The sequence below is a fragment of the Haemaphysalis longicornis genome, unplaced genomic scaffold, assembly GCF_048455015.1.
Source record: "Haemaphysalis longicornis isolate Haplotype H1 unplaced genomic scaffold, Haemaphysalis longicornis Haplotype H1 scaffold_4, whole genome shotgun sequence".
NCBI lineage: Eukaryota > Metazoa > Arthropoda > Arachnida > Ixodida > Ixodidae > Haemaphysalis > Haemaphysalis longicornis.
Window position 1 is genome coordinate 6,875,588 of NW_027526361.1, and position 26,184 is coordinate 6,901,771.

The 26,184-nt window shown below is 47.9% G+C and overlaps 1 protein-coding gene across 1 annotated transcript in view; it reads right to left on the minus strand.

Annotated features, from left to right (window-relative positions):
- Positions 1–5,477, minus strand: part of LOC144178183 (uncharacterized) — a 209,049-nt gene extending 203,572 nt beyond the window's left edge. The window contains exon 1 of the mRNA XM_077705815.1: positions 4,849–5,477. Within this exon, the coding sequence (XP_077561941.1) occupies positions 4,849–4,930 (82 nt within the window). The 5' untranslated portion in view covers positions 4,931–5,477. The remainder of the gene's footprint in view (positions 1–4,848) is intronic.
- Between the last annotated feature and the right edge of the window lie 20,707 nt (positions 5,478–26,184).

Sequence of the window (26,184 nt, forward strand, 5' to 3'; positions counted from 1 at the left end):
ATAAATGGATTATTTTGGGTATGGTAATAGCTACTTCACTGTGTTCGTTTCTGCATGCGGGGATGGTGAAGTTGGGGAGGGGAGGGAGGGGGGGGCTCCCGCGGATTGCGAACTTGTAACAATAAGTTCGTTATAGGCGGGTTCGGCTATATCGAACTATTGGATATATCGAACTAATCGCGGTGCATATTGCAATTCGCTATAAACGGGTTTGACTGTAGAAGACAGTCACTATTTATGCAGTTTTTTACGTTTCTCTCACTTATTTATTTGATTTATTTCTCTCATCTCTCTTTCTCTCTCTCTTTGTGTTTGTTCATTTTTTCTGACCAGGGAAAACGACACGTAGTACACGCGAAGGCTAATCTTGTTACGACCGGTGGAACTGATGTACCGAACTTAAGGAAACTAAATGGAGCTGTAAAATAAGACCGCAAGAAGGAGGTACGGTTTAGTTGATGTAGGTTGACGTAAATTATGGTAGGAACAAGCCCCAAAAGAAGATGGGATAAGACTAGTAATAAATGAACGAAAGCGCCAAGACAGCGGGGAAAAAAACCTGCTGCTTGTTCGAGTTGGGACAATAGCAATATATTTTCTTCTAAAAATGAAAACGGGTGGGCGGTAGGGGATGGTGCGCTGAAAATGCACGAAACAGTTGTTAAATCTTAAGCTAAGATCGTCCACCATACCCCCACCTGATCGGAAAATGCTCATTGCTTATTTGCACAACCGATTTCGGCGGAACAAGTGAACGGCACAACACGAAAGCCTGACACAGAGAATTTATGTCGTCGCGCCAAATTACGTTTTGAAATCTAATCGGCGAATGAAGGGTCTCAATAAAAAATTCAAGCGTGAGTGACATGCCGCAAAATATGTTTCCGCATTCACGTGGTAGTGTTTTACAAGATTAGATCATGAAGTGCGCATGCATTCGTGTAAGTCGCTGCAGCACGAAAACGCCTTAGGCTATGTTCAGACTACCGACGTAAGAGCCATATCGCATGCTATGGACGCAAAAAAAAAAAGGGCGCGTTTCACGCAGTTCGGTTTGCTGAGACGTCAAATGACGTCATTATTTAAAGATATTACGACAGTTGCGACAACCGTCTGAACTCGGCCTTAGTCAGCTCGCTAAGAACGGTAAGCACAGAGAGCCATAAGCGCATGCGTGCACATTTAACTGACAGGAAGCGCAAGGAACGAATGGGAATTTGTTTCCCGTAAGTGCTCGCTGTGAAGTTCACTGAAAGGCAACGCAGCGAAACAGTGAACGAGCCGAGCGGGTCACTACATGCGATTTGCTTTCGACTCTCTCATGTGATACGTATTGGATTAAGGGCGGTAGTGCGATTACTGAATGAAATTGTTAGAATGGGTTAAAACAGCGTGAAAAACGAATAGCCATGGGGATAGATGGCGAGCGCAAAAAACAACTGTTCGTACTTAGGCTAAGACTGATTAATAAATACAATTTTCTGTGAATTCTCAATGGACATATTAGAGATTCAACCAAAACAAATGACTCTTGGTTCTTTCGGCGAAGCACCGCCCGTTTTTTTTTTTTTTTTTTTCTAACCCGTAAGGTTATAATTGAAGTGTTTTACACTGATCTGCGGGAACCGCGTCCCACATTTTGGGAGGAGCGGTACAGTTAATAGCATCTACATGCCACAAATAAATTTTATTTCGCCTTGTGTCAGTAAGTTGTAAGCCAGCCACAGTCGCATTCATTCACAGCTATTAGCGATTTTTTGTCATCCCGCACGAGTTTCCTACGTGTTAACACTGGTTAGGAATTTATTTGCTGCCCGAACGGTTTGTGTTTGAAATATTTCACAAAGCACGTGATGACGAGAAGGCAGATATGACCTTTCTAAGCAAACAGAGCCGCCCTGTCTTTATTAGGGCTATTTCCATCTTGACTAAACGCGAGAAACGCGTTGTCGTCACTACGAGGCCTCCAATTAGCGACAACAATTAATTCGTCATCGTGCGTGACCGCTTTACCTGCGTGAGTCTCAGAAAGGGCCGAGGCGGTCTGCGCATAACTTCGGGCGCCTTAGTCGAAGATGGTATCTCTCGTTACGCTGTAGGTCTACCGCTCAGAAGCTGCGGACCTCAAGTGGATGCTAGCCGGTGGTGTTTATAAACATGATTTCTTGAATCACATGTGGCCACCTACTCCGATGTAGTTATGTGTTACACAATGGGATCTACACAAAAGTCTAGCCCGCGCGTGCATGAGTACGTAGTCCCGTACGTTACTTAGTGACTCTACCGCAACAACGTTGCACTAGTCATTGTGGCCTCCGACTAAGGCACAGCGGGAGAGGATAAAGCGCAGTGCTAACTGTTGAGGGACTATGCTGCCGCCGCAAGTTAGCGTAAATATCGCTTGTGCCCCTAGTATTACTACCTCGATGTGGGAGGGGGCGGGGGGTATTTAGATTGTGATGTATGCTTGGCACCGCCTAGCGAAAGTTTGTTCGCGCGTACAGGGATGGGCAAATGAAATGCGAGCTCGAATCTGTGAACCGGAACACACAAATAGCGCAATTTCGTCCCATACAAGTGAAATTGTCGCATGTCTCTATAGCAGCAAGGAAGTTTGGAAAAGTGGCTTTCCAATTATACCCCAACCGGGCTCATAAAAATGCTTTACGAAATGTATTCTTTCATTTTGTCTGTTATGGTTCATATTTTCGTGTTGGCGTTTCATTTGTAAATGACTGTACGCACGTTGCGGCGGTATCACCGTCACCTTAATTACGACTTCCTCCTCGATAACCGGGGATGGCACTAAAGTGAAGGTGCGGAACGATTAGCGGGACTCAAGCAGCCGCTTTGCGGGCCGCCCTCCTCGAGCTGCCCCTTCTTCCCCCACTGCCACTCCGACCCTCCTCTCGGGAACTAGCGACGGAAGCGCGGTCGTGCTCGCCTGTAACATGGCGAAATAACGAAGGGCAGAAGGGCTGTAGTGCTGACCCTTGTGACAGGCAGCGGCGAATGAGTGGGCATAATTCGAATTGCGCGCCATCGCCCTCCTCCCCGATGAGCATGGTTGGGATCCTTTGTCTGGGCGGTGACGTGATCTCCAGCTCACTGCATAGCGGAGGCACAATACCCCTCCGACGCACAGACGGTGTAATGAAAGGGGCGGGCGAAGACAAGATAGAAGCTGGAGGCCACCGTTCCAAGCAAGCTGCTTCTTCTTTCTCCACTACCACTTCGTCATATTTTTCTACAGATGGCACACCCGGCCCTCACCGACGTGACCGGCGGGTTTAGCAAGAGTGCGCCTGTGTTTGTCGGCCTATAAATCCACACACCATCCCACACTGTCTTGCCACCAACTCAGTCGAAGGTGGACTTCCGAGACTGTTAAGGCCTTTTTCCACTTCAAGATTGTAGTATTTGTTAGGGATGTTGTCCGCGCGCAGCAAGCAACAGCGGTTTTATAGCCAAATTCTATTTTGTAATGATTTAAAAGCCAGATTAACCGATTCTTTTCAGAGAAGGAGCCACACACTGGCGCTAGTTCAGAACTAGTTCTCCGGATAGTTTTTTTTTAAGATACAAGTACCAGGGCGCTGTCGTGAAAAATAAAACGCTAAAAACAATGGGCGTATAAAATTACTTTTTAGTTATGCACTCAAAACGCGCCAGTTTACCAATTATAACATATTCATCAGCTGACATGGCGCTAGAGCTGCACCTTAAGCTTATGCACCAGCCTACTCGGGTTTAAATTAGTAAGCACATCCCAGTTTCCTCCCAGTTAGGAAGTTTAAATCATAGGCCCTAGAGTGACGCGCTCCGCCCCTTCACGCGCACGTAAGCGACCGCAAGAACGCGGCTTAGTCTAAACATTAGCGGACTTCCTGGTCCTTAAGCGCGGCTGTCAAGTGCGCTTCTTCGCATAATTAGTCAAAGTGAGGAGCAGCCCGCTTTTCAGGCGAAGACCAAGACGGGGGAGAAGCGAGAGCCCCTCTCGAGGCGCGATTCCCGCCCACGCGTCCCAGTCGGGCTCGCGCACCTAAGCACGTGCAGCAAGTGCACACGAGAGCAAAGAAAAGTCGACAACAAACTTTAACAGTTTTTCATGAGCAACGTTTTGTACCGGTCGCATGAAAAGGCTTTTAACGTAATCACAGTTTTAGTAGGGGCTTTTGAATTATGTAGCGCAAAGTTCTTTCGTATACTGTGGTATTTCAGTTTATGGTTTCTGACGGAATTTTTTCCCAGCGCACAGACGTGGCGCGGGGGTATTTGTGCTATCGTTTGTCAAGAAGCCGGAGGAGCACGTTCTTTAGTTGGAACTACTTTAGTGCCAGTCTTTGTGCTATAAGTCTTCGTACGTTAGAAAAGAAAGTAAATGAAAGCCAGAAAGCTTTATTAAACGAACTAACTTCTAACAGCCCGGTGGAATCTAGGGTCGCGTACATTTTCTGAAACCTGGGTGCCCTCTCTTCACGAAGTACGAGAGAAGCCACACCAGACACGTATAGAATTTACGGCTTACGTGCATATTCGCACATTGAGCTCTTAAAAACATGAAATAAGAACCAAAGCGTTGTTCCCATCTTTTCGCAAAATGACCTAGTAGAAATGAAGTTAGGCTTCATTCGCCTCTGTTGGCAAAAAAATCTGACGCTTTTCTTGCAAACTGCACACAAGATGAAATCGGGGCATATCTGTTTGTTTGGGCTGCGCGTGATGTGAGAGGGAGAGGGCGTCAAGGATAAGCCCTCTCGTCACCGGCAAAATGTGGCAGGCTGCGGTGAGGAGGCGTTGGAAGTAAGAGAGACGTTGTTGTAGTGATGGGACTGGATGCAGACTCACCGGATGCTGCCAGGAGTAGCGTTGCGCCCAACACGAGCACGAAGTGGCTGTAGCCAAGCGTCAGGCTCCTCGATCTCGGCATAGTGGACTCTGGCGTGACCTCCGACCGCTGCTGTGGCTGACGCACGCACTTAAGTGGACCCGAGCTCGTACCTGACTCAGCTTTTCGACGCCCAACTGCAGCCTCCTCTGCGCACCTGGTTAACCGCGCGTATTCGCGTCGAGTTGGAGAATGTTGCCTCGATTCTGGACAGCAAGCAGCGGGGGTGTGTCTAGGCCCAGAAAAGCTTCTTCCGATCTCAGGAGACGTTTTTCTGTTCCGCAGAAATAACTGTCGGCGGCCACTGCGGCGACTGATGAGCGCGTTACCGGCCTCGGCTTCCCGGCCGAGCTTCCCCTTTTCCTCTGAAAGTCTGGCAAAGCGACGCCGAGGGAAAAGTTGCTCTTTCGCGCCTTCTCTTGCGTTCCCCGCCCGTCGAGGCGAAGGCGTGCGCGCGCGTGCTTCCGACGTTCGCCTTCGTGGGGTCCCGTCGAAACCTGTGGCTCGAAGTCAACTCCGCGTCGCCCTCGCGCCTTTCGCTCACTTGGTTTTATGGATGCCCCGTCGGCACGTTTGTTTCTACATTTCCTCGGCCGCTCGCCCTCCCTATTCGGCCGCTTCCCTCGCGGACGGCGTTCCGGACCGGGCGAAGGCGAGGGCGCGCCACGGCACCATTGGCCCGGCTCGCCGTGTCGTCAGCGTCACGTGGACGCCGCCGCGGGTCCTTAGGGAAGCAATGCGTGGGAGAGGAAGCCGCGGGGATGACGACGAAGGGCGGCAGAAGATGGCTCTGCTGAACAGGTGGGAAGGGAGGGCGAGGGAGAGGAGGAGACAGCGCGCGGGACACCCCGGTGTGGCGTGCGTTCGTGGATACGTGCGTTTCGTCGGGGCCCAATGGTATTTGCGACTGATTCTGCACATTTGTACCTCTGGAGTCCTTTGTGCATGAGTGGCTTCGTCGAGAGGAACCAGTGATTACCTGCGCGCAGAAGCAAAGCCACAGACCGAAGGCCGGGTACGTCGCAGGATTGGAGTAGGCCGACTAGAAACAGGAATAATAGGGACGAGTAGAAGTTTAACTCCTTAAAGCTTCTTTTCGTGTTTTCCAAACGGTGCGCACTCCGACCCCGTTTCCCAATCCACCCTCAACACACCTCACCCATCCCTCCCTCTCTCTTCGAGACCGTTTCGTCCAACCGCTTCAAGAGCACTTCAAACGCCGCCTTCCTTTTTTATTTTATGCGGCTTCGGGCGTGGAGAGGATAGGTGCGGCTCGATTTTAGCGGAGGCCGGAAATTGGTTTTCTTTTTTTTTTGTTCACCTTTCCAGCTGGGCAAAACATTCGGGCTGTTTGTGTCTTTCTCGCGCGAAGATGCTCTATTGCGTAGGAAATAAACATTACATACACTTTGGTTCTTTAGCTAAGTGCACGGAGCGTGAAATGAATGAAAAAAAAAAAAACACAGATGGAATATAAGGATGAACGAGCGAAGAAACAAAGCAGCAAAACAGTTAACAAAGGAAGCGAGACAACAATTAAACAATAAAAATGAGACAAGCGTGCAATAAAGGCTTGCGCAGTAAGGGAGGTGACCAATAACCGTCCCCACAGCATCATCACCACCGCCGTCGTCTTCATCGATTGATTTATTGGGGGGATTAACGTACCTACGCAACGCAGGCATGAGGCGCGCCGTAGTGGAGGGCTCCGGATTAATTTGAACCACCTGGGAATCTTTAACGTGCGCCGAAATTTCGGACACACTGGCGTTTTTGCTTTTTGCCTCCATCAGAAAAGCGGCCGCCGCGGCCGGGAATCGAACCATCGTCTCCATCATAAGCATAGATATATTTTTTAAATGCAGAGCATTTCTTTAACTCACGATGTCACCCGTTCTAGTTTTCCGTAGTAGTCCGCACCCCTCCCCCTACACTATATAAAAAAATAATACTTACCGGTGCCTGGTTTCGATCCCACGACCCTGCGGGCGAAACGCAAGGTACATGGTGCTCTACCCACTGCGCCACAAAGCCGACACAGAATGGAGGGCTACGAACGCGCCTTATATCCTTGACTCATTCAAACTACGTCAAGAAGCTGCTGATACAACGCATTCACTACCTGTGGGCGGAACGCGAGGTACATGGGGCTCTTCCCACTGCGCCACAATAATCATACCCACCTGCTAATAAATGATGTCACGTAACCACGTAATTACGTCTCCTCATTTAATTACAATACAACAACCAACAGCAACAAGTGCAACAAAATTAACGTAACGCAAACTACTTAACGTCGTGCGCCCCCGGAAATGCGCTGCATTTGATCGTGCCCCTCGCGAGGGGGATGTTTGATTAGGCGCTTCCGAGTGATCATTTTTTAGTCAAGGCGTGGAATTTAAAGGAACGCGATCCTCCTCGTCCTTTCGAATGGAATTGGTTCTCAAACACAGTTAATGAAGACCAGAAACGTAATGAATTCTCACAAAGACGCTATCAGTTAGCGCGCCCCATCTAACGGGAACAGATGTGCACCACTTAAAGGGGTGCAAAGCCACTCCGGAATGTCTACGTGTACTTTTTCTCGAAATGAGCCAAACCCACCTGAAAAGAATTTCCGAAACAAGCGAAGAGCGGGCCGAAATGCAACGCTGTCAAGATATATCTGTTCTACGTGTCAGCGGGGGGAAGTTGGCTTTGACGGCGTTGCATTTAGGGCCGTTAACAGAACTTCCCCTTGTTTCTGAAATTCTGTTCCGGTGGATTAGACTTGTTTCGACCTTCGCCCCAGAGCAAGGATTCCCCAGCGATGTCGTCTTCCATGGACGTGCCACTCTCAATGGCAGAACTGCTGGCTGCAGTTCCACGTGCCCAAGTCCGGGCGACGTCAGTTATCCAACCCTTTAGCATTTAGGCGAAAAGGGGAGAGGATGCCTCCTAAACGTTTTAACCACTCATGGAAGACCGGCCGTGTAGAGCCAAACAACTTGGCTCGTGCAAACAACTTGCATACACACCTTAAAGCTTCCTCTCGTAGTCGCTTTGAAGACTCCAACGTTTTCTAACGCTTATTAAATCTTTCCAGTGTTGTACGCTGTAATGTCTCCAACCAGCTTCCGTTGAGTAAAGTGCAAAAATTACACGAAGAACGAAGGGAGACCAGGACGAAGGGCGAAGGGATACAGCGCTTGTCTCTGTTGTCTCCCTTCGTCCTTCGCGTAATTTTTTGCGCTTTACTCGTCAGTCATTCAGTACCAACTAGCCCAGAAGTCCGCATTAATAAGATTTCGTTGACACAAATCCATCTCGACTTCTCCGCCAGTTGTGTTTGTCCCACCGTGCGCTCGTGCTACGTTTAACCGGGGTGTGCACGATTCCACCTAATCCCAACTCCCCGTTCCAGTCCAACTGTGCCCTTCCACTCGCGGGCTTGCCTCCCTTTTTAAACACCCCGCGTTCTAAGCGACACTGCACGCTGCTCCCTTTCCTCTTCTCCCGCAAAGAAGGGACAGGGGGGCGCCGCCTCGCCGTGACTTATGGCACTGCGCTGTAAAAAAAGAAGTAGAAGAAAGTGGTTGTTGGGTTGGGCGCTTGTTTTTGGTTCTGCGAGGAATTTTCAGGGCCACGTAGCAGCAAGGACTGTTCCGTGGTTCCCAATTGGCCGCAGTGGAGGCATAGTGGTGACGCTTTTCTGCCTAAGAGGTGGCTGCTTTGACTGGCTCTCGGCCCCTTCGTTGCCGTTCAGGCCGACGTGCGAAGGCACGGCCTCCTTTGATGTCGCGTAGCTTTCTGGCAAGCTAGTACACGAGCTTGGAACGGTAGAGGGTTGAAGTGAAATGGTGCTGTTAAGACGGAACCAGCTGATTGTAGTAGAAAGAATTGCCTGGTATACGTTGTAAGGGCGACAAATGGCAGCCATATGTGCTACCCAACGGAACAATATCATACGTGATACGACTGATGCTATGTAGTGCACGGTAGGCACATGATCAAATGGAAACAAATTGAAATGGCAATTGATCCAAAACAAATTACTGAAAATGGCCATTAAAGCAACAGATGCTCAGACTGGATAAAACAAGCAAAGAATATTCTATAAACGGACGTTCCTAAAAGAGGCGTTCAATAAAGTGTCGGGGGCACTTGATCTGAACGGCCGATAGGTAATAAAGCCTGTTCCATCTAACTACTTGGGAAACAGTTTTAAAAGGTGGTATTTCTGCCATTCCCTTAAAATAGAACAATAGCGGACATTTACATAATATGTTTTCTGTTTGAATTGACATTCAATCACAGTTTTATTGTTGGGATGCCTGTGAAACGAGCAATGTTAGTGTTACTGCCACGGTGATCTGACCGGTTGTAATATTGATAAGTTGAGCCCACTAATTTGGGTTACGGAAATCGGAAAAGGTTTTGGGTTGCATTATTACTGGCGGACAAAAAAAAATGCGTGGCATCACTGTCTGAAAGCGCTCATATCCCACATACAAAAACGCATTTCTTGCGTCCATACACCAAGAAATAAGAAAAAAAGGGCCGACTGAAAAAAAAAAAAAGTTTCCGCAGTTTCAAATCAGGAACTTAAATAAAACGATTAAGTTTTAGATAAATGGGCGCATCAGCATGCATAATAGTTCCTGGTTGGCTGTATAACTTTACAGAAGATCAGAAATGTCAGTTTTAGCAGAAGCAATTAGCAGAAGCAACGCATTGACTTGTTATAATAGCGCAATACAGATAATTGGTTGAACGAGATTACAAAAAAAAATAAAAAGAAACAAGATATATAAAAGTGAACATACGAGATCAAAAATAGGCACCTTATGTATCCCACCCCCCAAAGTCCCCCCCCCCTCCCCCCCAAAGTGAAGACGCAAAAAAAAGCCCAGAAAAGAACTACCGGTACACGAAAAGAAAAATCACAAAAACGGACCAAGCACTTAACACCCAGCGTTTTGCGAAATGTGTTATTGGCTCAGTTAAAGGGATCCTGCAACACTTACAACCGACTATTTGGAATGCATGTTTGGATAAAGTCTATTGTCTCAGGAATCTCCTCCCGCCAGAATTATTAAAATACGTTCAGTATCACCGTAGATACGCGCGATGAAAAATCGCGCATAATCGTTCCCTCTCAACTCAGCGTGGATTACGCGGCCAAGGCTGCGCGCTCTCTCCCGGAGAGGGGGGAGCCTCGTGACGTTCTCTTTTGGAGCCTTCAATATGTCATGGGCCGGCAGGTTTCCTCTTTATCTCGGCAACGCGGAGTCGCTCGTTTCCGGTGCGGAAGGAGCGGTGCGGCAATTCAGGCATAGCCTTCATGTGGGTTATCCGACTGTTGTGTTTTCGGATACCTGCTTTCGCTACCGTGCGTTTCATCGTGCAATGGACCCAGCTCTGCGAGCGCGGCTCGAAGCGGCGAGCGCAGACATGGGTTTCGACCCGTATGCGGACACTTCTCGCCACAAAGTCAGGAAAAGAGCCGGCGGCGGTCGCCCGGAGCCACCCCACCAGGCCGACGACGACATGCGGTGGTGCTTCGTTGGCGAAGTGGCACCCATAAACGTAAATGTATCGCGGAGCATCCGACGGCGTTAGTCCGATGAGCCGCAACCAAATTTGCCGCGGCTCTGGTTCTTCGCTGTATCCACGGCCAACGACGGAACACCGTTAGCACCTATCCTTTTCACTGCTCATTGCAAGCGCACTCACGGTGTACAGTGTACTCACGGCACAACCGCGGGAACGTTCACAGCCACAGTACGCGCCGTCGACGGAACTCCGTTTGCTCGAAACAGGGCAACTCATACGCTCGCAAGCGCTCGCGCAGACTCGCTGAACGCCATTTTTCGAACCACAAACACCAAGCAGGTTGCCAGAGGTTGCGGCCTAGATGAGTTTAGTGCACAGCGTCACCGCCGGCAGCGGATTGCACCGGAAACACGAAGGGAAAAGATCTTTTTTGCCATTTTGATCATCTTAACTGTGACGTCAACAGCACGGCCCGAGTGACGTCCCTTAGGCCATGCCAGAGCTGCATAATGAGGAAAATAGAAAGGAGCGCGGTTGGTTTTTCCGCGTCTTTCACAGCGATTTGCGCGGTTACCGCTTCACGTACACGTGTAATATTTGGCTCAGGTATTCCTGGGGGTGTAATCTAAATGTCGCGCAGGTTTACTTGCACTGCTCAAACAGTGTTGCAGGGTCCCTTTAACACACTCAATCGTTATATTTAACGCAAATGGAAATAATGAGTCCAACAAAATAAGACGGAAAAATAAAAATATATATACAAGTAAACTTGCAAAATCTACCATATGTTTACCCCCGAAAGACAACAATAAAAAACTCGTCAAAACAACGACGGAAACACGAATAAAAATTGTGAAAACTTACCGTAGAGTGCCGTGTATTTGCACAAAAGTGCGGAATCGGTGGTCGCAACACATTTAATTGTTATAATAGCGTAGATAGCGATAATTATTCGCAGGCAAAGTAAAAAAAACATGCACGCAAAAACCTTAAAAACCAAAATATACACGAACAGAACTAATGAAATCAAAATTTTTTACCTTATATGCCACCATCACGAAGCGACGACAAAATTAAAACAAGTCTTTTTTAGCTTATAAGCCGTCCTCACGAACCGACTACAAGAATAACTAGAATAAACTAGATTGACGTCCCCTACCGTAACGAATGCGCGGGAATGGCGAGGGCACCCGCCGCGGTGGCTCAGTGGCTAAGGCGTTGCGCTGCTGAGCACGAGGTCGCGGGTTCGATTCCCGGCCGCGGCGGCCGCTTTTCTGATGGAGACGAAAAGCAAAAATGCCCGTGTGTACGAGATTTCGGCGCACGTTAAAGATCCCCAGGTGGTCAAAATTAATCCGGAGCCCTCCACTACGGCGCGCCTCATCGCCTGCGTTGCGTCGGCGCGTTAAACCCTACAATCAATCAATCAACAAGAATAAAACGAAACACGGATAAAAAAAATTGCCCCCACCTCCCCGAAGGGAATCGTGAGGAAGTGCGAATGCATTTCTTGCGCCGAGAGTACACGGCGTAGTAATTCTGCCATCGCCTTGAGAGGCGCAGTACCGGCGAGGGGGAGCTGTCAGGCGAGGGGAGAGGCGCGCGCCGAGGGTGAGTGCAAACCTAACGGGGGGAGAGGCGCGCCAGCTGCAGAGCATGTGACGTCACGGCGCGAGGAGAGGGGGAGCAGACGCAAAGGCGCCAGCGCGCGGTCACGTGGGAGTGTGACGTCACGGCGCGAGGAGCGGTGCGGGAGCCGGCGCGGGCGCGCGCAGCCACGGCGCGGGAGGCGGAGCGCGCGCGGGTCACGTGGGGTGTGACGTCGCTGCGCCGTTGCTACAGACGCTCCTCTCCGCTCCTCGCGCCGTTGCTAGGGGAGAGGAGGAGGAGCAATGCGGACGGCGGAAGGTTCGGGGTCGCTTATAAAGTGCATCGCACTTAAAATTATGAAAGCACCATCCCCGCACTGCGCCTTGGGTCGGCGAAAATCATGATGCACAATTGGCGAAGTTGAGGCCCTTGATCGCAATGTTAGTGCAAGCGTACATTTCTCCGGTTTCTTCAGGAATCCGGAATTTGTATGAATATCTAACTAACGTTTGGGTTTGGGCTTCTTTAACTGCCTTCATTTAAGCTCTGTTTGAATGTTTTATGCTTTGTATGAATTTTTAGTTTTGTTATGCTCATTAGCAAACGTCTGCAAAAAAAAGTATGCATTATTGACGGAAAGAAACAAATGAAAACTTCAAAACAATAAGATAGCTCAACTTAATTTGCTACTCCAATCACGCTACCAAAAAAGCTCATCATGAATACAAGTGGCGTAAGAATCGTGTGCATTACTATACAATTCTCTGAATGTTTGCATACCTGTCAACATTTCAATAATAATCTATGCTGAGTGAAACATGAACAGGCTGCTCTTTAATTATGGCGCTGCACATGAACTGTGCCAGCGGTGTCAAAATTGTGCTGAGCACCGTGAGCTGTCATCGGTCGAATACACCGTCCTTCTGCCGTCGTTCTTGGGATGCATATTATACTTACTTGTCCTGACTTTCACACTTTATCTCCTTCAGCGCTCCACGGGAGACGATTCCGAGTGCACACGTAGTCGTTCTGCAGTAAGGATGTGTTTATTTATTTATTTATTTTTCATTATTCTTTATTTATTTATTTATTTATTTATTTATTTATTTATTTATTTATTTATTTATTTATTTATATCCCTACAATCGCCCAAAGGGCATTATTGTAGGAGATACATAGAAGAATGTGTACAGTCCGAAAATGGACTCATCAATCTCACGCTAAGGCAACAAATATACAATCATAAAATATAGACATTTATTAAAAGATCACAGCCAAGAGTGTTGCTCTACAGCAAAGGAACGTCGAAGACAAAGGAAAAAAATTAAAAAAGGAAAGAAGTTTGGAAAAGGCGAAGGATGAGAAAAAAACGGGCATTGTATGAAACCAATCAAACGGGTAATAAAAATATTGTAATAAGCAGCACTGAGCAGTAGTAATAAAATGTACAAAAAAACAAATAAAACAGGAACAAATTCACGGCAATTGAAGTATTGCTGAGTTGTGTGTGTTACAATGTTATTTGCTACAACATCCCGTCACTAAAAGTTCTGCCCTGGCGAGTTTTTAAGATTTATTTTTGAAGAAGAAAGATAGAGAGAAGAAAGAAGAAATTCAAGGAGAAAAGGCAGTAAATAACAAACAATCCGCACACAGGAACAGAATGCAGTTTTACGCGCCCTGACTGCGCTTTCTTTTACCTCTCCCCTTCTTCCGTTTTCGGTTTTGCTCGGCAAGACAGAGGGGCTGCTCCGCTCACTAAAACTAGACTCACAAACTAAAACTAAAACTCAAAAAAAAAAAAGAAAAAGAACGTCGCCGTAGCCCTCCTTCCCCTTGACCGTAAGCCTTCCGCATCCAAAAAAGTTCACAAAGGCCGCGCCCACCCGAGAGGCCCCGGCGGGGAGAGGGGCCAGCAGTTTCAAGGGTGGTTCTGGCTCGGGTAAAGTCGCACGCAGGGGAAAGGAAAGGGGGAAGTTCCCCGCGTGGCAAGTGACACGCGGGGGAATCGGCACCGTGGTTTCGGAACGGGAGGATGACCCGCGGGGGGCGCGTGCTACAACCGTTTAACCTGTGTCTCCTATCTTCTATTTACCTGCGGGTAAGCAATAAAACAAAAAGAAGTATTCAAGAAAGGCAGAAGAAACATATTTTTAAATTTTACTTATGTAAATTCTGTGTGACATTACTAAGAGCACTAAGAAATTGCCCCAGCAGCAACAGCGCGGGAAGTAAAGGCTGGGAGGGTAACCGGAAACAAGGCCCGTTTGGTACCTATGCTGGAGAAACATTGAAGCTGTTAAAAAAGAGAACACGAGCGGGCTTGCTGACGAGCTGAAAATATCCTTTAGGTACGCGTCATTTGCAGCCAAAGCATTTTTTAAGTGCAATGCACTTCTTAAGCGACCCTGAACCTGCGTCCACCGGCGATGTCCGCGCACGTGGAGATGGGCGCGCGCAGCCTGGCCGCTGACATGGCACATACCCACGTGGGGGATTGGCCAGGAATCTCCTCGTCTTCCTTGGCAAAGGGGGGAGATGGGCGCGCGCTGCCTGGCCGCTGACATGGCACATACCCACGTGGGGGATTGGCCAAGAATCGGGCGTGAGAAGGGCTAATGCACCTGCTTAAAGGAGTACTGACACGAAATTTCAAAGCTGAGATCCGCTCTAGCAATCAAGTACAACGACAACACAAATAGGTGTCTGTGAATAAATGCATCTTTCTTTCTTTGTAGTTGTGTGTGTGTGTGTGTGATCTCTCTTTCGCGAACATTACCGAACCGCGCAAATTCAACTCGTGCATTCGCACTTTCACATTCTTCCCCTCGGGGAAATGCGGGGATTTTTTATGGGCGAAGCACCTTAGGGGCTCGGGCTGTCGGCGCCTTGTCTTCGGCTAATGTCGTCATGGTAAATCAAGTTGTCAAACATAGCAAAGAAAAAAAAAACAAGTGTATAATGAATAAAACTGGTTCAAAATAAACTAACATGATTGAAACTAATTTGAAATACAGGAATAATCAGGGTTTAGTTGCATTAATAACAAAAATTTGTTAACTTCTGCTTCGAAATTGGTTTCAAACGCCAAGTTTTCCCCTGTAAAGCGTACTTGTTATGCTGCGGCTTGTGACACGAAGACAACTTACGGCCAGTCTGTCTCTCATTTAAGTTCTGAAATCCGGTTCAACGCAAAAGAGGGCGCCACCGCTTCAGCAAGCGCGCGATTGCTCCTCCCACCGGCGCTTCTCCGGCGCCCAATCATCGCGCGCCGTGTGGCAAGAGAGACTTACAATCGTTGAATACCACTGTACGCTTCACCCCTCCCCAGGTGTCACGTTAGTGGAAATAGCCCGGGATTTTTCAGAAGTAAACCAGCAAGTGGGCTGTCTTTTACAGCTTTACAGTAATGCTCTCCTTTGACAGAAACTAAAGAACGAAGTAGGTCATCGTAATTAAGCTACGTACAGAATCCACGACGAATGCCTTGGTGATGCGAGTTACTTAGAAGTGTCTGGCATATTATTGGGCGACGGAAAGGTCCACATGCGCTGGGATAGTTTTTTTTTACTATACACGTAATCTGGAGAAAATTGGTTACTGCTACGAGGGCATTGTGGGGCCACTAACCCCTATTTATATCCGCCTACTTTAGCGCACGGGACGTGAACGAAGAATAATGCGCAGCCTTTATTGGCGTTGGCATACGTGCGGTATTCGCGACCAATCAGCAGAGTGCGTGCTGCACGAGCCACGGAGAGTGCCTCGACGAGAGCGCCCGACCGGCGATACATCGAAAGTAATAGATCTGCCTTGTGCTGGCGGCCGACAGGCGGTCCGACCTGGTCGCGTGCTCACGTTCCCTCTGCTCGCATCTATCAGAAATGGCTGACATGGAGGCGTGACGTTTGTCACAACTAAGATGTAATCCAGCGAGTTTTCTGTTCACAGTCAGTGGCCATAAAATGCATACCAGCGCGGTGTAAGAATTGAGGGCTGTTGATCAGGATTGTTCCCATTGATGCGCATGGGAAGCGGCACTGGCTATCACCTTCTGGCGTGGGATACGGTTGCACTAACATGAGTACCCCAGAAGGTGTCGGGGGAATAGAGCCGCCAAGGTTCAACATAGACTTGGGCATGGCAAAGCATGAAACTCGCATTCTAACCAAATAGTCAGCTACTTACTTTATGGTGGTCTTCACGTGCTAAGCGGTTAGTTTTCTTCATTCCTGAGCGAAAGCCTATATCCGCTTAAATTAGCCTGACCACCGGCCGTCAACTTTACATCGTGGTGGTGTACTCATTCGGTGGCCATGGTTCACGTCTTAGGTGTGACAAATTTTACGCCTCCGTGTGATGGTTGTGATAGTTGTGTCGCCAGCGTGCGACGAGGTAGGATCGCCTGTCGGTGGCATGCATATGCGGATTGATTACTTTCATTAAACCACCACTCAAGCTCTCTTGTCGAAGCAATGGCTCACGCAGCACGCACTCTGCTCATTGGCCACCGAGACTGCAACTATGCCTGTGCCAGTAAGCGCCCCGCAATAGTTTTCATTCACGTAGCCTATTTGGAAAGGCATGGGATACGTAATTTGAAACTCGTGGGCTTGAACCCCACCCTGGGGGCGTCCTTATCTCCACTTCCTTTCCTAACTTTTGAGTGAATGGTTACCTAAATTAGAAAGCAGCTCCATCGTTTCCTGTACCTTTTCTTCAGCCTGAAACAACGCTGGCTTTCCTCTCTGTAACAATAAGAAAGCCTTAGTTAATTCGGTGGATCGAAAACGCGACGTCGTCGTGGCGGCCCAGAGATGAAACACAAAATGGCTACAAAACCGGCCAAGTACTAATCCTCGGACTGACGTACAATTTCTCGGGGAAGGCCCTGCAGACAAAGTGTGGTAGATAAAAAAAAACTAGATAAAAAAACGATAAATTTTGGTCTGGATGAAAATCGAACCCTCAGCCTCCGGAACATTATACGAGCACGCATCCACAACGTGACGACGGCTGCATGACTGAATGTGACTAGAGCAAGGTCTGGTAATCGCGTTTTAGCATTCCACCAACTTAAGGACAGAAAACACGGAGCGAACTTTCACGACGAAGTTCACGCGACGGAAAATCTGCTGCGGCAGGACGCCGTATGTTCGTCGGGCTGAACTACATGGAGGGAAGACATGCGCCCGCCCCCGCGCCGCCGCTGGGTTGCTCTCAGTGGAGTTAATTACTGAACCTCCATGCCTAAAATCAACGGTGGCGTTCAGTAACAAGACCCAGTGAAGGAGCTTCCTGCTTGGGTTGTACGTCGTTTGACGGTTTTAAGTGAGTCGGGCGCGTTTCTTCTGCTGAAACACCGTTTTCAGTTCTCAAAAGCGCTAAAGGCAGTGGAGAGAAAAGCAAGCAAACAAACAAACAAAACGAACGCCCCCGGGGAGATTCGAACTATACTCGGGCGCAAGCTATAGGAACGGCAATAGCTCATGCAGCGCATCCCTCCGCCGAAGCGCCGGACCGGGATGTCAACGCGCGGGCGCGTTTTGAAACGAGATTGCGCTTAATGTGTAACATCGCCTTCATTATCACACCTAGCTTTTTGTCGTCGATACAGGAATTTTTAAGCAGAATAAGTGCGGGAAATCACGGCAACGACTCGCTTCGTGTTCAAAATAATTGCCGTAAGGCACTTTTTGCACCGCGCTGAGTAACTGCCGGCTGCGGTGATGAGGCGCAGGGGCAATTTATGTTTGAGAAGAGATATAAACGCGCTCAAAGATTCGGGTGAAATAATCTTAGTGGGAGATATGTATGCCCACATAGAAGATTTGTATGAAGACACAGATCGCAACGGTTTTCTAGTGATAGATCTATGTCAGAAAAACCGTCTTGTATAGTGAAACACAGAAAACGAGTGTGACCGACAAATAACATGGGAAAGCGGTAACAGGCAGTCCAGCAGAGGCTATAGTCTAGTCTCCGAAACAGTATACGAAAGGTGGCGGGAAATGAGGATAGATGAAAACGGAACTGACAGCTTACGAAGCGACCACAAGCGGCTTACCTTGCACTTTGGAGGCGCTACCCGGTCAAATTTAGAAATCGGTACAACAAGAGGAACTAATTTGAACGATGAACTGTTAAAAATCATCGCTGATATGATGACAGACGAAATCAATAAGTACCTAGACAAAGATTGGGAGCACGACGAAATGATCACGTTTATAAAGTATAAAATGAATGACTACAAGCAACGAAGCCGGTTGAAAGGGAAGAGAAAGCGGATAAACTGGTTGAATAAGGAAATAAAAGATGCTACTCAACAACGAAAAAAGGCGTCGAGAGAACATAGAGAGGCAAAAAGAACTGGTAAGGAAGCGGAGGTAGTGAAGCAAAAATGGGATACCTTCCGTGAAAAGAAACTAGAAGTGTAGATAGTGGTGCAAGCCAAGATCAAGCAGAAAAGCAAACAATGGATGGAAGAAATACGGAAGACGGACAAAAGCGCATCCAAGAATTTTTGAAACCATGTACTAAGCTCAAAGAAACCATTACTAAGCTCAAGAAACGATATCCATCAAAAATTCTTGATTGATGAGGAGGTGAAACGTTAAGGAGAGAACGCGTTGGCGCATATTCATCGAGTGATTACGGAGAAGTTTGGGGAAATACAGGTAGGAAGGCCTGCACCGATAACATCAGCGTCACAGGAGACTGCGGAAAGGGAAGTAAGTTTGTGCAACCCTGATTGAAAAAGCAGAGCAAAAGGTTTCCTCCAAACAGCCGTGGGCCCGGACGGAATACCAATGCAGCTGATGAACCTGCTTGGAGCTAAAAGAAAGGCATCGTTTATGAGGGCAACCGATAAGATGATACAAACCAAAGAAATGCCGGAGGATTGGCTAGAAAGTAGGATGAATCTAATATATGAAGGCACGGGCAACAAAGCCCGTATTGATTCATACAGACCACTCAAAGTAATGTCAGTGGTGTATAGATTCGTATTGCAGGCTATAACATGATAAATTCAGCATGCATGGGAGAAAATTAAATCCTTGGGGAACTGCAGAATGTGTTTACACAAGACAGGCGATTGGATGATAATTTGCTCGTGATAACACAGTGCATCGAAATTGCGAAAGCGTAGAAGAGACCATTATGGATTACGTTCTTGGACATTAAAGGGGCATATGACAACGTAAACAGAGAACTGCTGTGGAGAATGCTGAAACTTTAGGGATTAGATGACGAGTTAATCCAGTTCCTTCTAGCCATCTATAAAGATAATAGAGCGCAGCTGACGTGGGAAGGGCAGAAATGTGCGCAGCAGGTCAACAGACATCGGGGACTGAAACAAGGATGCCCTTCGAGCCCAATACTGTTTATGCTCTACATGGCAGGGTTAGAAAATAAACTAGAAGAAAGTCAATTAAGGTTCAACGTAACGCATATGTTGCAGGGCGAAGTGGTACAGCAGCGTATTCCGAGAATGTTATACGTAGACTACATTGTTCTTTTAGCTGTTAGCAAGACCAATATGCAACGGCCCATAAATATTAGCGGTCAGGAGGCCACCGACCTCGGGTTAAATTTTAGTGCAGAAAAATAGGGAATAAACGCCGTTTCAATCTAGCATGTCGAATTACCAAGGGTCAAGGAATATAAATATTTGGGAGGGTGGATAAACGAAGGGGATAACTACTTAAGAACTCACGAGGAGCAACTTAAGTGTAAGCGAAAGCGAAGCACAGCTATAAGGGAGCATAACAAATATGAAGTAGTGAGAGGAATGTGGAAAGGAGTAATGGTTTTTAGACTCACATTTGCGAATGCAGTACTCTGCTTAAAAGCAGATGCTCTAGCAGACCTTGAAGTGAACCAGTAGGCCGTTCGGCCGTACGGGCGCATGGAAAAACCACTGACGAAGCAGTGCAGGGAGATATCTATGGGCTGGGCTTCGTTTGAAGTTCAAGAAGCGCAGAGATAAATATGTTTTGAGAGGAGGTTGGGAGCAATGGATCAACGTAGGTGGACAGCTAAAGTTTTTAGGTAACTATACATGAAAAGCGTGGACACGCAATGGCTAAGGAATACTAGAAGGTTAACGATGAAATACGGAAAGAACTTTGGAGAATCCAAGACAGCCAAGCTAACCAAAAAAAAGAGGGAAAGCAGATCATCATCATCATCAGCAGCAGCAGCAGCATCATCATCAGCCTATCTACGCCCACTCAAGGGCAAAGGCCTCTCGCATTGATCTGAGAGGCGGATGTGCTAAGACTTGTCGAAGCCTTTGTAATCTCTAGGGTTACTTATGCCCTCCCCTACGCTGTGCTGTCGAAGGCTGAAAAAGAGAGGGTACAAACTATCATACGCAAGGCGTACAAACTGGCATTGGGACTACCTGTCAGCACCTCGACACAGAAACTCCTACACTTGGGAGTTTACAATACCTTGGATGAACTCCTCGAAGCTCATCATATGAATTAATTATTGCGTCTGAGCTCCACCTCCACCGGCAGGACAATTCTGAACCAGCTGTGACTGCGCTCACCGCTTCAACACCCCCAGGCCGATGCGACTCAGCTTCCGCATGAGATCCGCCAATTCATTGATGTGGCTCCACTACCCCGGAACATGCATCCAACGCACCATCAGGATCGCAGAGACGCCAGAGCTAAAGCTATCTTCAAACGGTACGGCCAAAACGCCACCACAGTATACACAGACGCAGCCTCCTATCCCGGGAGGAGAGCTACAGCTCAAGCCCTCCTCACAAGTGTATGAATTCTTACCACCCATGCACAACAGGCAGAAGAAGCGGCCATAGCCCTAGCAATTGCTCAAACCCCTGCAGAGATCATTATTACGGACTGCCAACAAGCATGCAGAACTTTCTCCAGCGGCTTCGTCTCACCCCCCGCCACACAAATTCTGCTGCAGAATCCTCCACAACACCGCGTAAGGATTATTTGGGCTCCTGCCCATGCCGACGTGCCTGGCAACGAAGCTGCCCATCAGCATGCCCGCGATCTGACACACCGGGCTAGTCAGGAGTTTGGCGAGCAGCGGCGTGACTGTCCCCTTTTGCCCTACAAAGAAATCACGCAGCACTACCGCCTGCAGCGAACCATGTACCCTCCTCCACACAAAAACCTAACAAAAGAACAAGAACGCCACCTTCGAGGTATCCAAACCAATACCTTTCCCCACCCAACTAGAGCCCACATTCTGGCTCCCACCCTGTACTCCTCGCAATGCCGCTTCTGTGAGGCTCTGGGCACGCTTTACCACATTCTGTGGGGCTGTGATAAAAACCCTAACCTACCCCCTCTGCCCTTCCCCTCCCCTGAGCACTGGAAGAGAGCACTGTCCAGCTCGGACCCTGATGACCAGCTTTGGCTGGTGAAGAGAGCCCAAGAAGCTGGACGTTCTCAAGGGGTCCTGGAATAAGGACTCTTCCCCAAGGCGAACTTCTTCATAGGGACGTTTATTACTTCTCCTGCTTCTCCTCGGTCCTGTGCTAATTGGAGCAATTATTGCCAGCAAACGTCTTGATCTCGTCTGCCTATCTAACGTCCTGCCGCCCCCTGCTGCGCTTGCCTTCTCTAGGGATCCACTCCGTTAGCCTTCATGACCAATGTTTATTTTGCCTGCTTATTACATGCCCCGCCCACACCCATTTCTTCTTAATGTCTACTAAGATTTCCTTAACACGGGTTTGTTCCCTCGTCCACTCCACTCTCTTCTTGTCCCTTAATGTTACACCTATCATCTTCCGTTCCATTGCTCGCTGAATCGTCCTCAATTTAAGTTGAACCGTTTTTGTGACCCTCCAAGTTCCTGCCCCGTAGGTGAGTACCGGTAAGATGCAGCTGTCATACCCTTTCTTCTTCTGAGACAATGGTAGGCTGCCATTCATTATCTGAGAATGTCTGCCGTATGCACTCCATCCCATTCTTATGGTTGGGATCCGGGGTCACAACTTGGCCTAAGTAGATATATTCGCTTACCACTTCCACGGCATCGCCCCCTATCTCAAACTGGTGTGCTGTCCCGAGGTTATTGATGATTGCTTTACTTTTCTGCATATTAATTTTCAGGCCCACTGTTCTACTCTGTTTCTTCAGTACGGTAAGCATGGTTTGCAACTCGCCGCCCGAGTTACTTAGCGAGGCAACGTCATTAGCAAATCTTGGGTTACTGAGTTATTCTCCATTAACCCTTACGCCCACCTGTTCCTAATCCAATATTCTTAATACCTCTTGTAAGCATGCCGCAAATAATGTTGCAGACATTGTGTCTCCTTGTCTGACGCCCTTCCTTATAGGTATTTTACTGCTTTCGTTATGTAGAAGGATGGCACCTGTGGACCCGTTGTAGATATCCTCTAGTATTCTTATGTAATGCTCGGCTTTGCCCCGATTCCGCAATGACAGAGTCAAATGCTTTCTTATAATCCATGAAGGCTATATAATGGGGTTCAGTATACTCAGCGCATTTGTCTATCACCTGATTGATCGTGAAAATATGGTGCATTGTTGAATAGCCTTCAAGAAACTCTGCTTGTTCATTAGATTGACTGAAATCTAAGGTGGCAGAAATTCTGTTAGCGATTACATTGGTAAGTACCTTGTAGACGACTGACAGTAAGCTGATCGGATTGTATTTTTTTAAGTTCTTCATGTCACTTTTTATGTGGATTAGGATTATGTGTGCGTTCTTCTAAGACTTCGGCCCACCCGTGGTCATTAGGCATTGCGTATACAGGTTTGCCAGTTTTTCTAGTATCATTTGCCCGCCGTCCTTCAAGAGGTCTGCTGTTATTTCATCCTCACTGGGAGCTGTGCCCCCTGGTGGGATGCCTATCTCCTCTGAACTACTTCTCGTTCGGTATTATCCTGGATGTCGCCGCTTCTGTACAGATGTCTATAGAACTGCTCGGCTACTATAACTATATTACCCCTATTTGTGATTTCATTGCCTTGCTTGTGTTTAAGGGCATACATCTGATTTTTTCCTATGCCTAGACTGCGACTTAATGTGGCGTTCACTAATGCCTACTTACATCGCATAGGCCAAAGTACAAGCCCACATTGCGACAACTGTGGCGCCCCCGAAACCGTCGAGCATGTCCTGCTAGAGTGCTCCGCCTACATTGACGCAAGGAGTCGGTTAGAGCAAAGGATCACATGTCTTCACCCTGGACCAATTACACTGAGCCTGCTACTTGGACCACATTCTCCGTCATCTCAACGGAAAGTCCTGGATGCGTTATTTGGGTATCTTGAAGATATTGGCGTCACCAAGACTTTATAGCCCCCCTTAAGCGGTCAGTCTATGCTACGCCGCATGTCCCTTTACATAACCCTCTCTTTTTTTTCTCTTTCACCTACTACTCTTCTTTTTACTACTCATCTGTCTTTTCCCCGTTCCCCTTCCTGCAGAGTAGCATGTCGACGTACGCATGTTGGCAAACCTCTCTGCCTTTCCTCCTTTAATAAAGAGCTTCTCTCTCTCTCTCTCTCTCTCTCTCTCTCTATGCCTAGAGCCCTCTTCAGTGCTTTCAGGCTGCCTCCATTCCTTGCAGCATGCTCAATCATCTCCATATTATACTTCCGCGTGTCAGTTGTCTTACGCTTATTGATTAACATCGAGAGCTCCGCTAGTTCTATTCTGTCAGTTGGGGTGGAGATTGTAAGGCTTTGCCGTTGCCTAATTAGATCTTTCGTATCCCGGGAAAGTTTACCGGTATCCTGTCTAGCTATCGTGCCTCCGACTTCTACTGCACACTCCGTGATAATGCGTGTGAGATTGTCGCTAGCTTCCTGTCGTAAGGTCTGCTTCCACGGTTAGAGCTGAATATCGGTTCTGCAGCGCGATCCTGAATTCTTCAACTTTCCGTTTTACTGTTAGCTCATTGATATGCTTTTTACGTACTGGCTTGTTACGGTTCCTCCTCAAATCTAGCCTAATTCGAGATCTTACCAGACGGTGGTAACTACACCTTACCCTTCAGAGCACTTCCACATCCTGCAAGACGTCAGGGTTATCGCATAGTATGAGGCCTATCCTCCACGTCCACTTCCGGCTCTCCCGTTTGCAGTAGAAGGTATTCATGATGTGTATATAATTGCTCTCGGCGAACTCGACTAATAAGTCCCCTCTCACCTGTTATTTCTAGAACCAAGGCCACAGTTCCCGCCTGCCTTGTCTCCAGCCCGCTTTTAGCATACAATAGCATTGAGGTCTCCCATAACTACGGCATACTGTGCTTTTATTCATCCATTGCCGATTTTCATCCATTGCACAGGGTAAAGACGAGAAGCGTTCCACTATCTGGTCGTCATGGCTGGATGTAGGCGCGTATATCCTGTTCCACCTTGAGCTTGTATCTCTTATTAAGGCTAGAGAGAGAGAAAGAAACTCTGTATTAAAGAGGAAAATGCAGAGAGGTTGGCCGACATCAGTTCGCCGGTGAGCTACTCGGCGGGGAAAGGAGAACAGAGAAAAAGGTAGTAGTAGTTGTAGTTGAAGAGAGGAAAGTAGTAGTAGTAGAGAAAAAAAATAAAATATGATCCTTCTTCAGGGCATTGAGTAAAAAGGTTCTTGAGATGAAGGGACGGATACAATTTCGTGGACACACCAATGACCTGTAGGAATTCGAATAGCGCGGACAAGATTTTGTGCTGAGTGGAGGGAGAGGGCCATGGTCCAAGAACAAATCTCAGTGTCAATGGTCCAGGGTGGAGGCAATCAATTTTATGTTTTAAACGGCACCTTGAGTTGACAAAGGGAGAGCACTCCAGTATTATAAGTCCAACAGTTTCAAGTGAACCACAATTATCGCAATATGGCTTGATGTCTGGCCGATCCGATGTAGATAGGAAATGTACGTCTCCAAGTGGTGGGGTAGACGCTCTGGCAGCCGCATTCTGACATATGGGTCCTTGGAATCTAAAAACCGTAATGATGCTGCTGCAGGGACCATAAACGGTTCCTTTCCGAGAGAGCTAGTGCCGTTGTCATTGTGGCGGCATCATGCTTCGTGAAGAAAATCTTCTTTCTTTTTCTTATTTGTAGGGCCCTGCGGGCAGCCTCGTCCGCTTTCTCGTTTCCCATGATGCCGCTGTGGCCTGGAAGCCACTGGAAGGTAACGAGATGTCCAGCGACGTATGGGGGCTGGTGAAAATACTTTACGTCGCGCTGGACATGTTCGTGAAAGCTGAAACAGCTAGCGCGTTGTAAACTTTGAAGTGCTACCCTTGAATCAGAGAAAACGATCCAACATGTCGGCAGCTGGCGTAGAATGTATCGAAGTGCCTCTCTAATACCGTATAGCTCCGCCGACGCACGCGAAGTCGGTCGCTCAAGCTGATATGACAATGCTTTTTAACTTGATGGAATGAAAATTCCCGAGGAGCTGCACTCAGATGTTGCCGATCCATCGGTGTAAATGTGAGTAGTTGCAGAGTAAAATCTGTTAACATGGGCAAGCGTCAGCTGCAGCAGACAAATTTGAGGTATAGGTTTTTTTGATCAATTACAGGGATGAATGATTTTATCCGTAGAGGCGTCAGATTCCAGGGCGGGAAGTTCCGTGGCATCGTCGGCGGTGCTTGAGTTGGAATTCAGGCATTAATACTTTTTATTGTTTGTCCAAAGCTAGAATTCTGATTTTGAACATCAATACGAGGCAGGAAATGGGTTCGTACATGTAGCGTATGCCTCTAATTAAAGCGGAGCGTTTCTTGGAGCCGTAGCACGTCCGAGGAGAGGCGACCTGCTTCAGCAGTTGTCCCCAGAACACGACGAGCATGTAGGAAGTCCGAGGCATTTCCCGAGACAGTTATTCCTCGCCGCCTACAGCTGTATTTTGCTTGTAGGTGTCAGTTGCTGCAGGACAGGAAGTCTATAGCGCAACACACCATCCACATACGCCTTGAACAGCAAAACCATGGAGGGGCAATCGCTGCCCCAGTGGCTGCCAGCAAGATACCCAATAATTTGCGATGCGGTTGAGATTCGCTTTCGTAGCCTCTGCACTTCAGAGGCCCAGGAGAGGTTTCTGTGTAAGAGAATACCAGGATATCTTTGGGTTCATCCGGAATGCAGAGGTCGGCCACTCGGGATTAAAAAATATCTATCCATGCATTTGCGAGTGAATG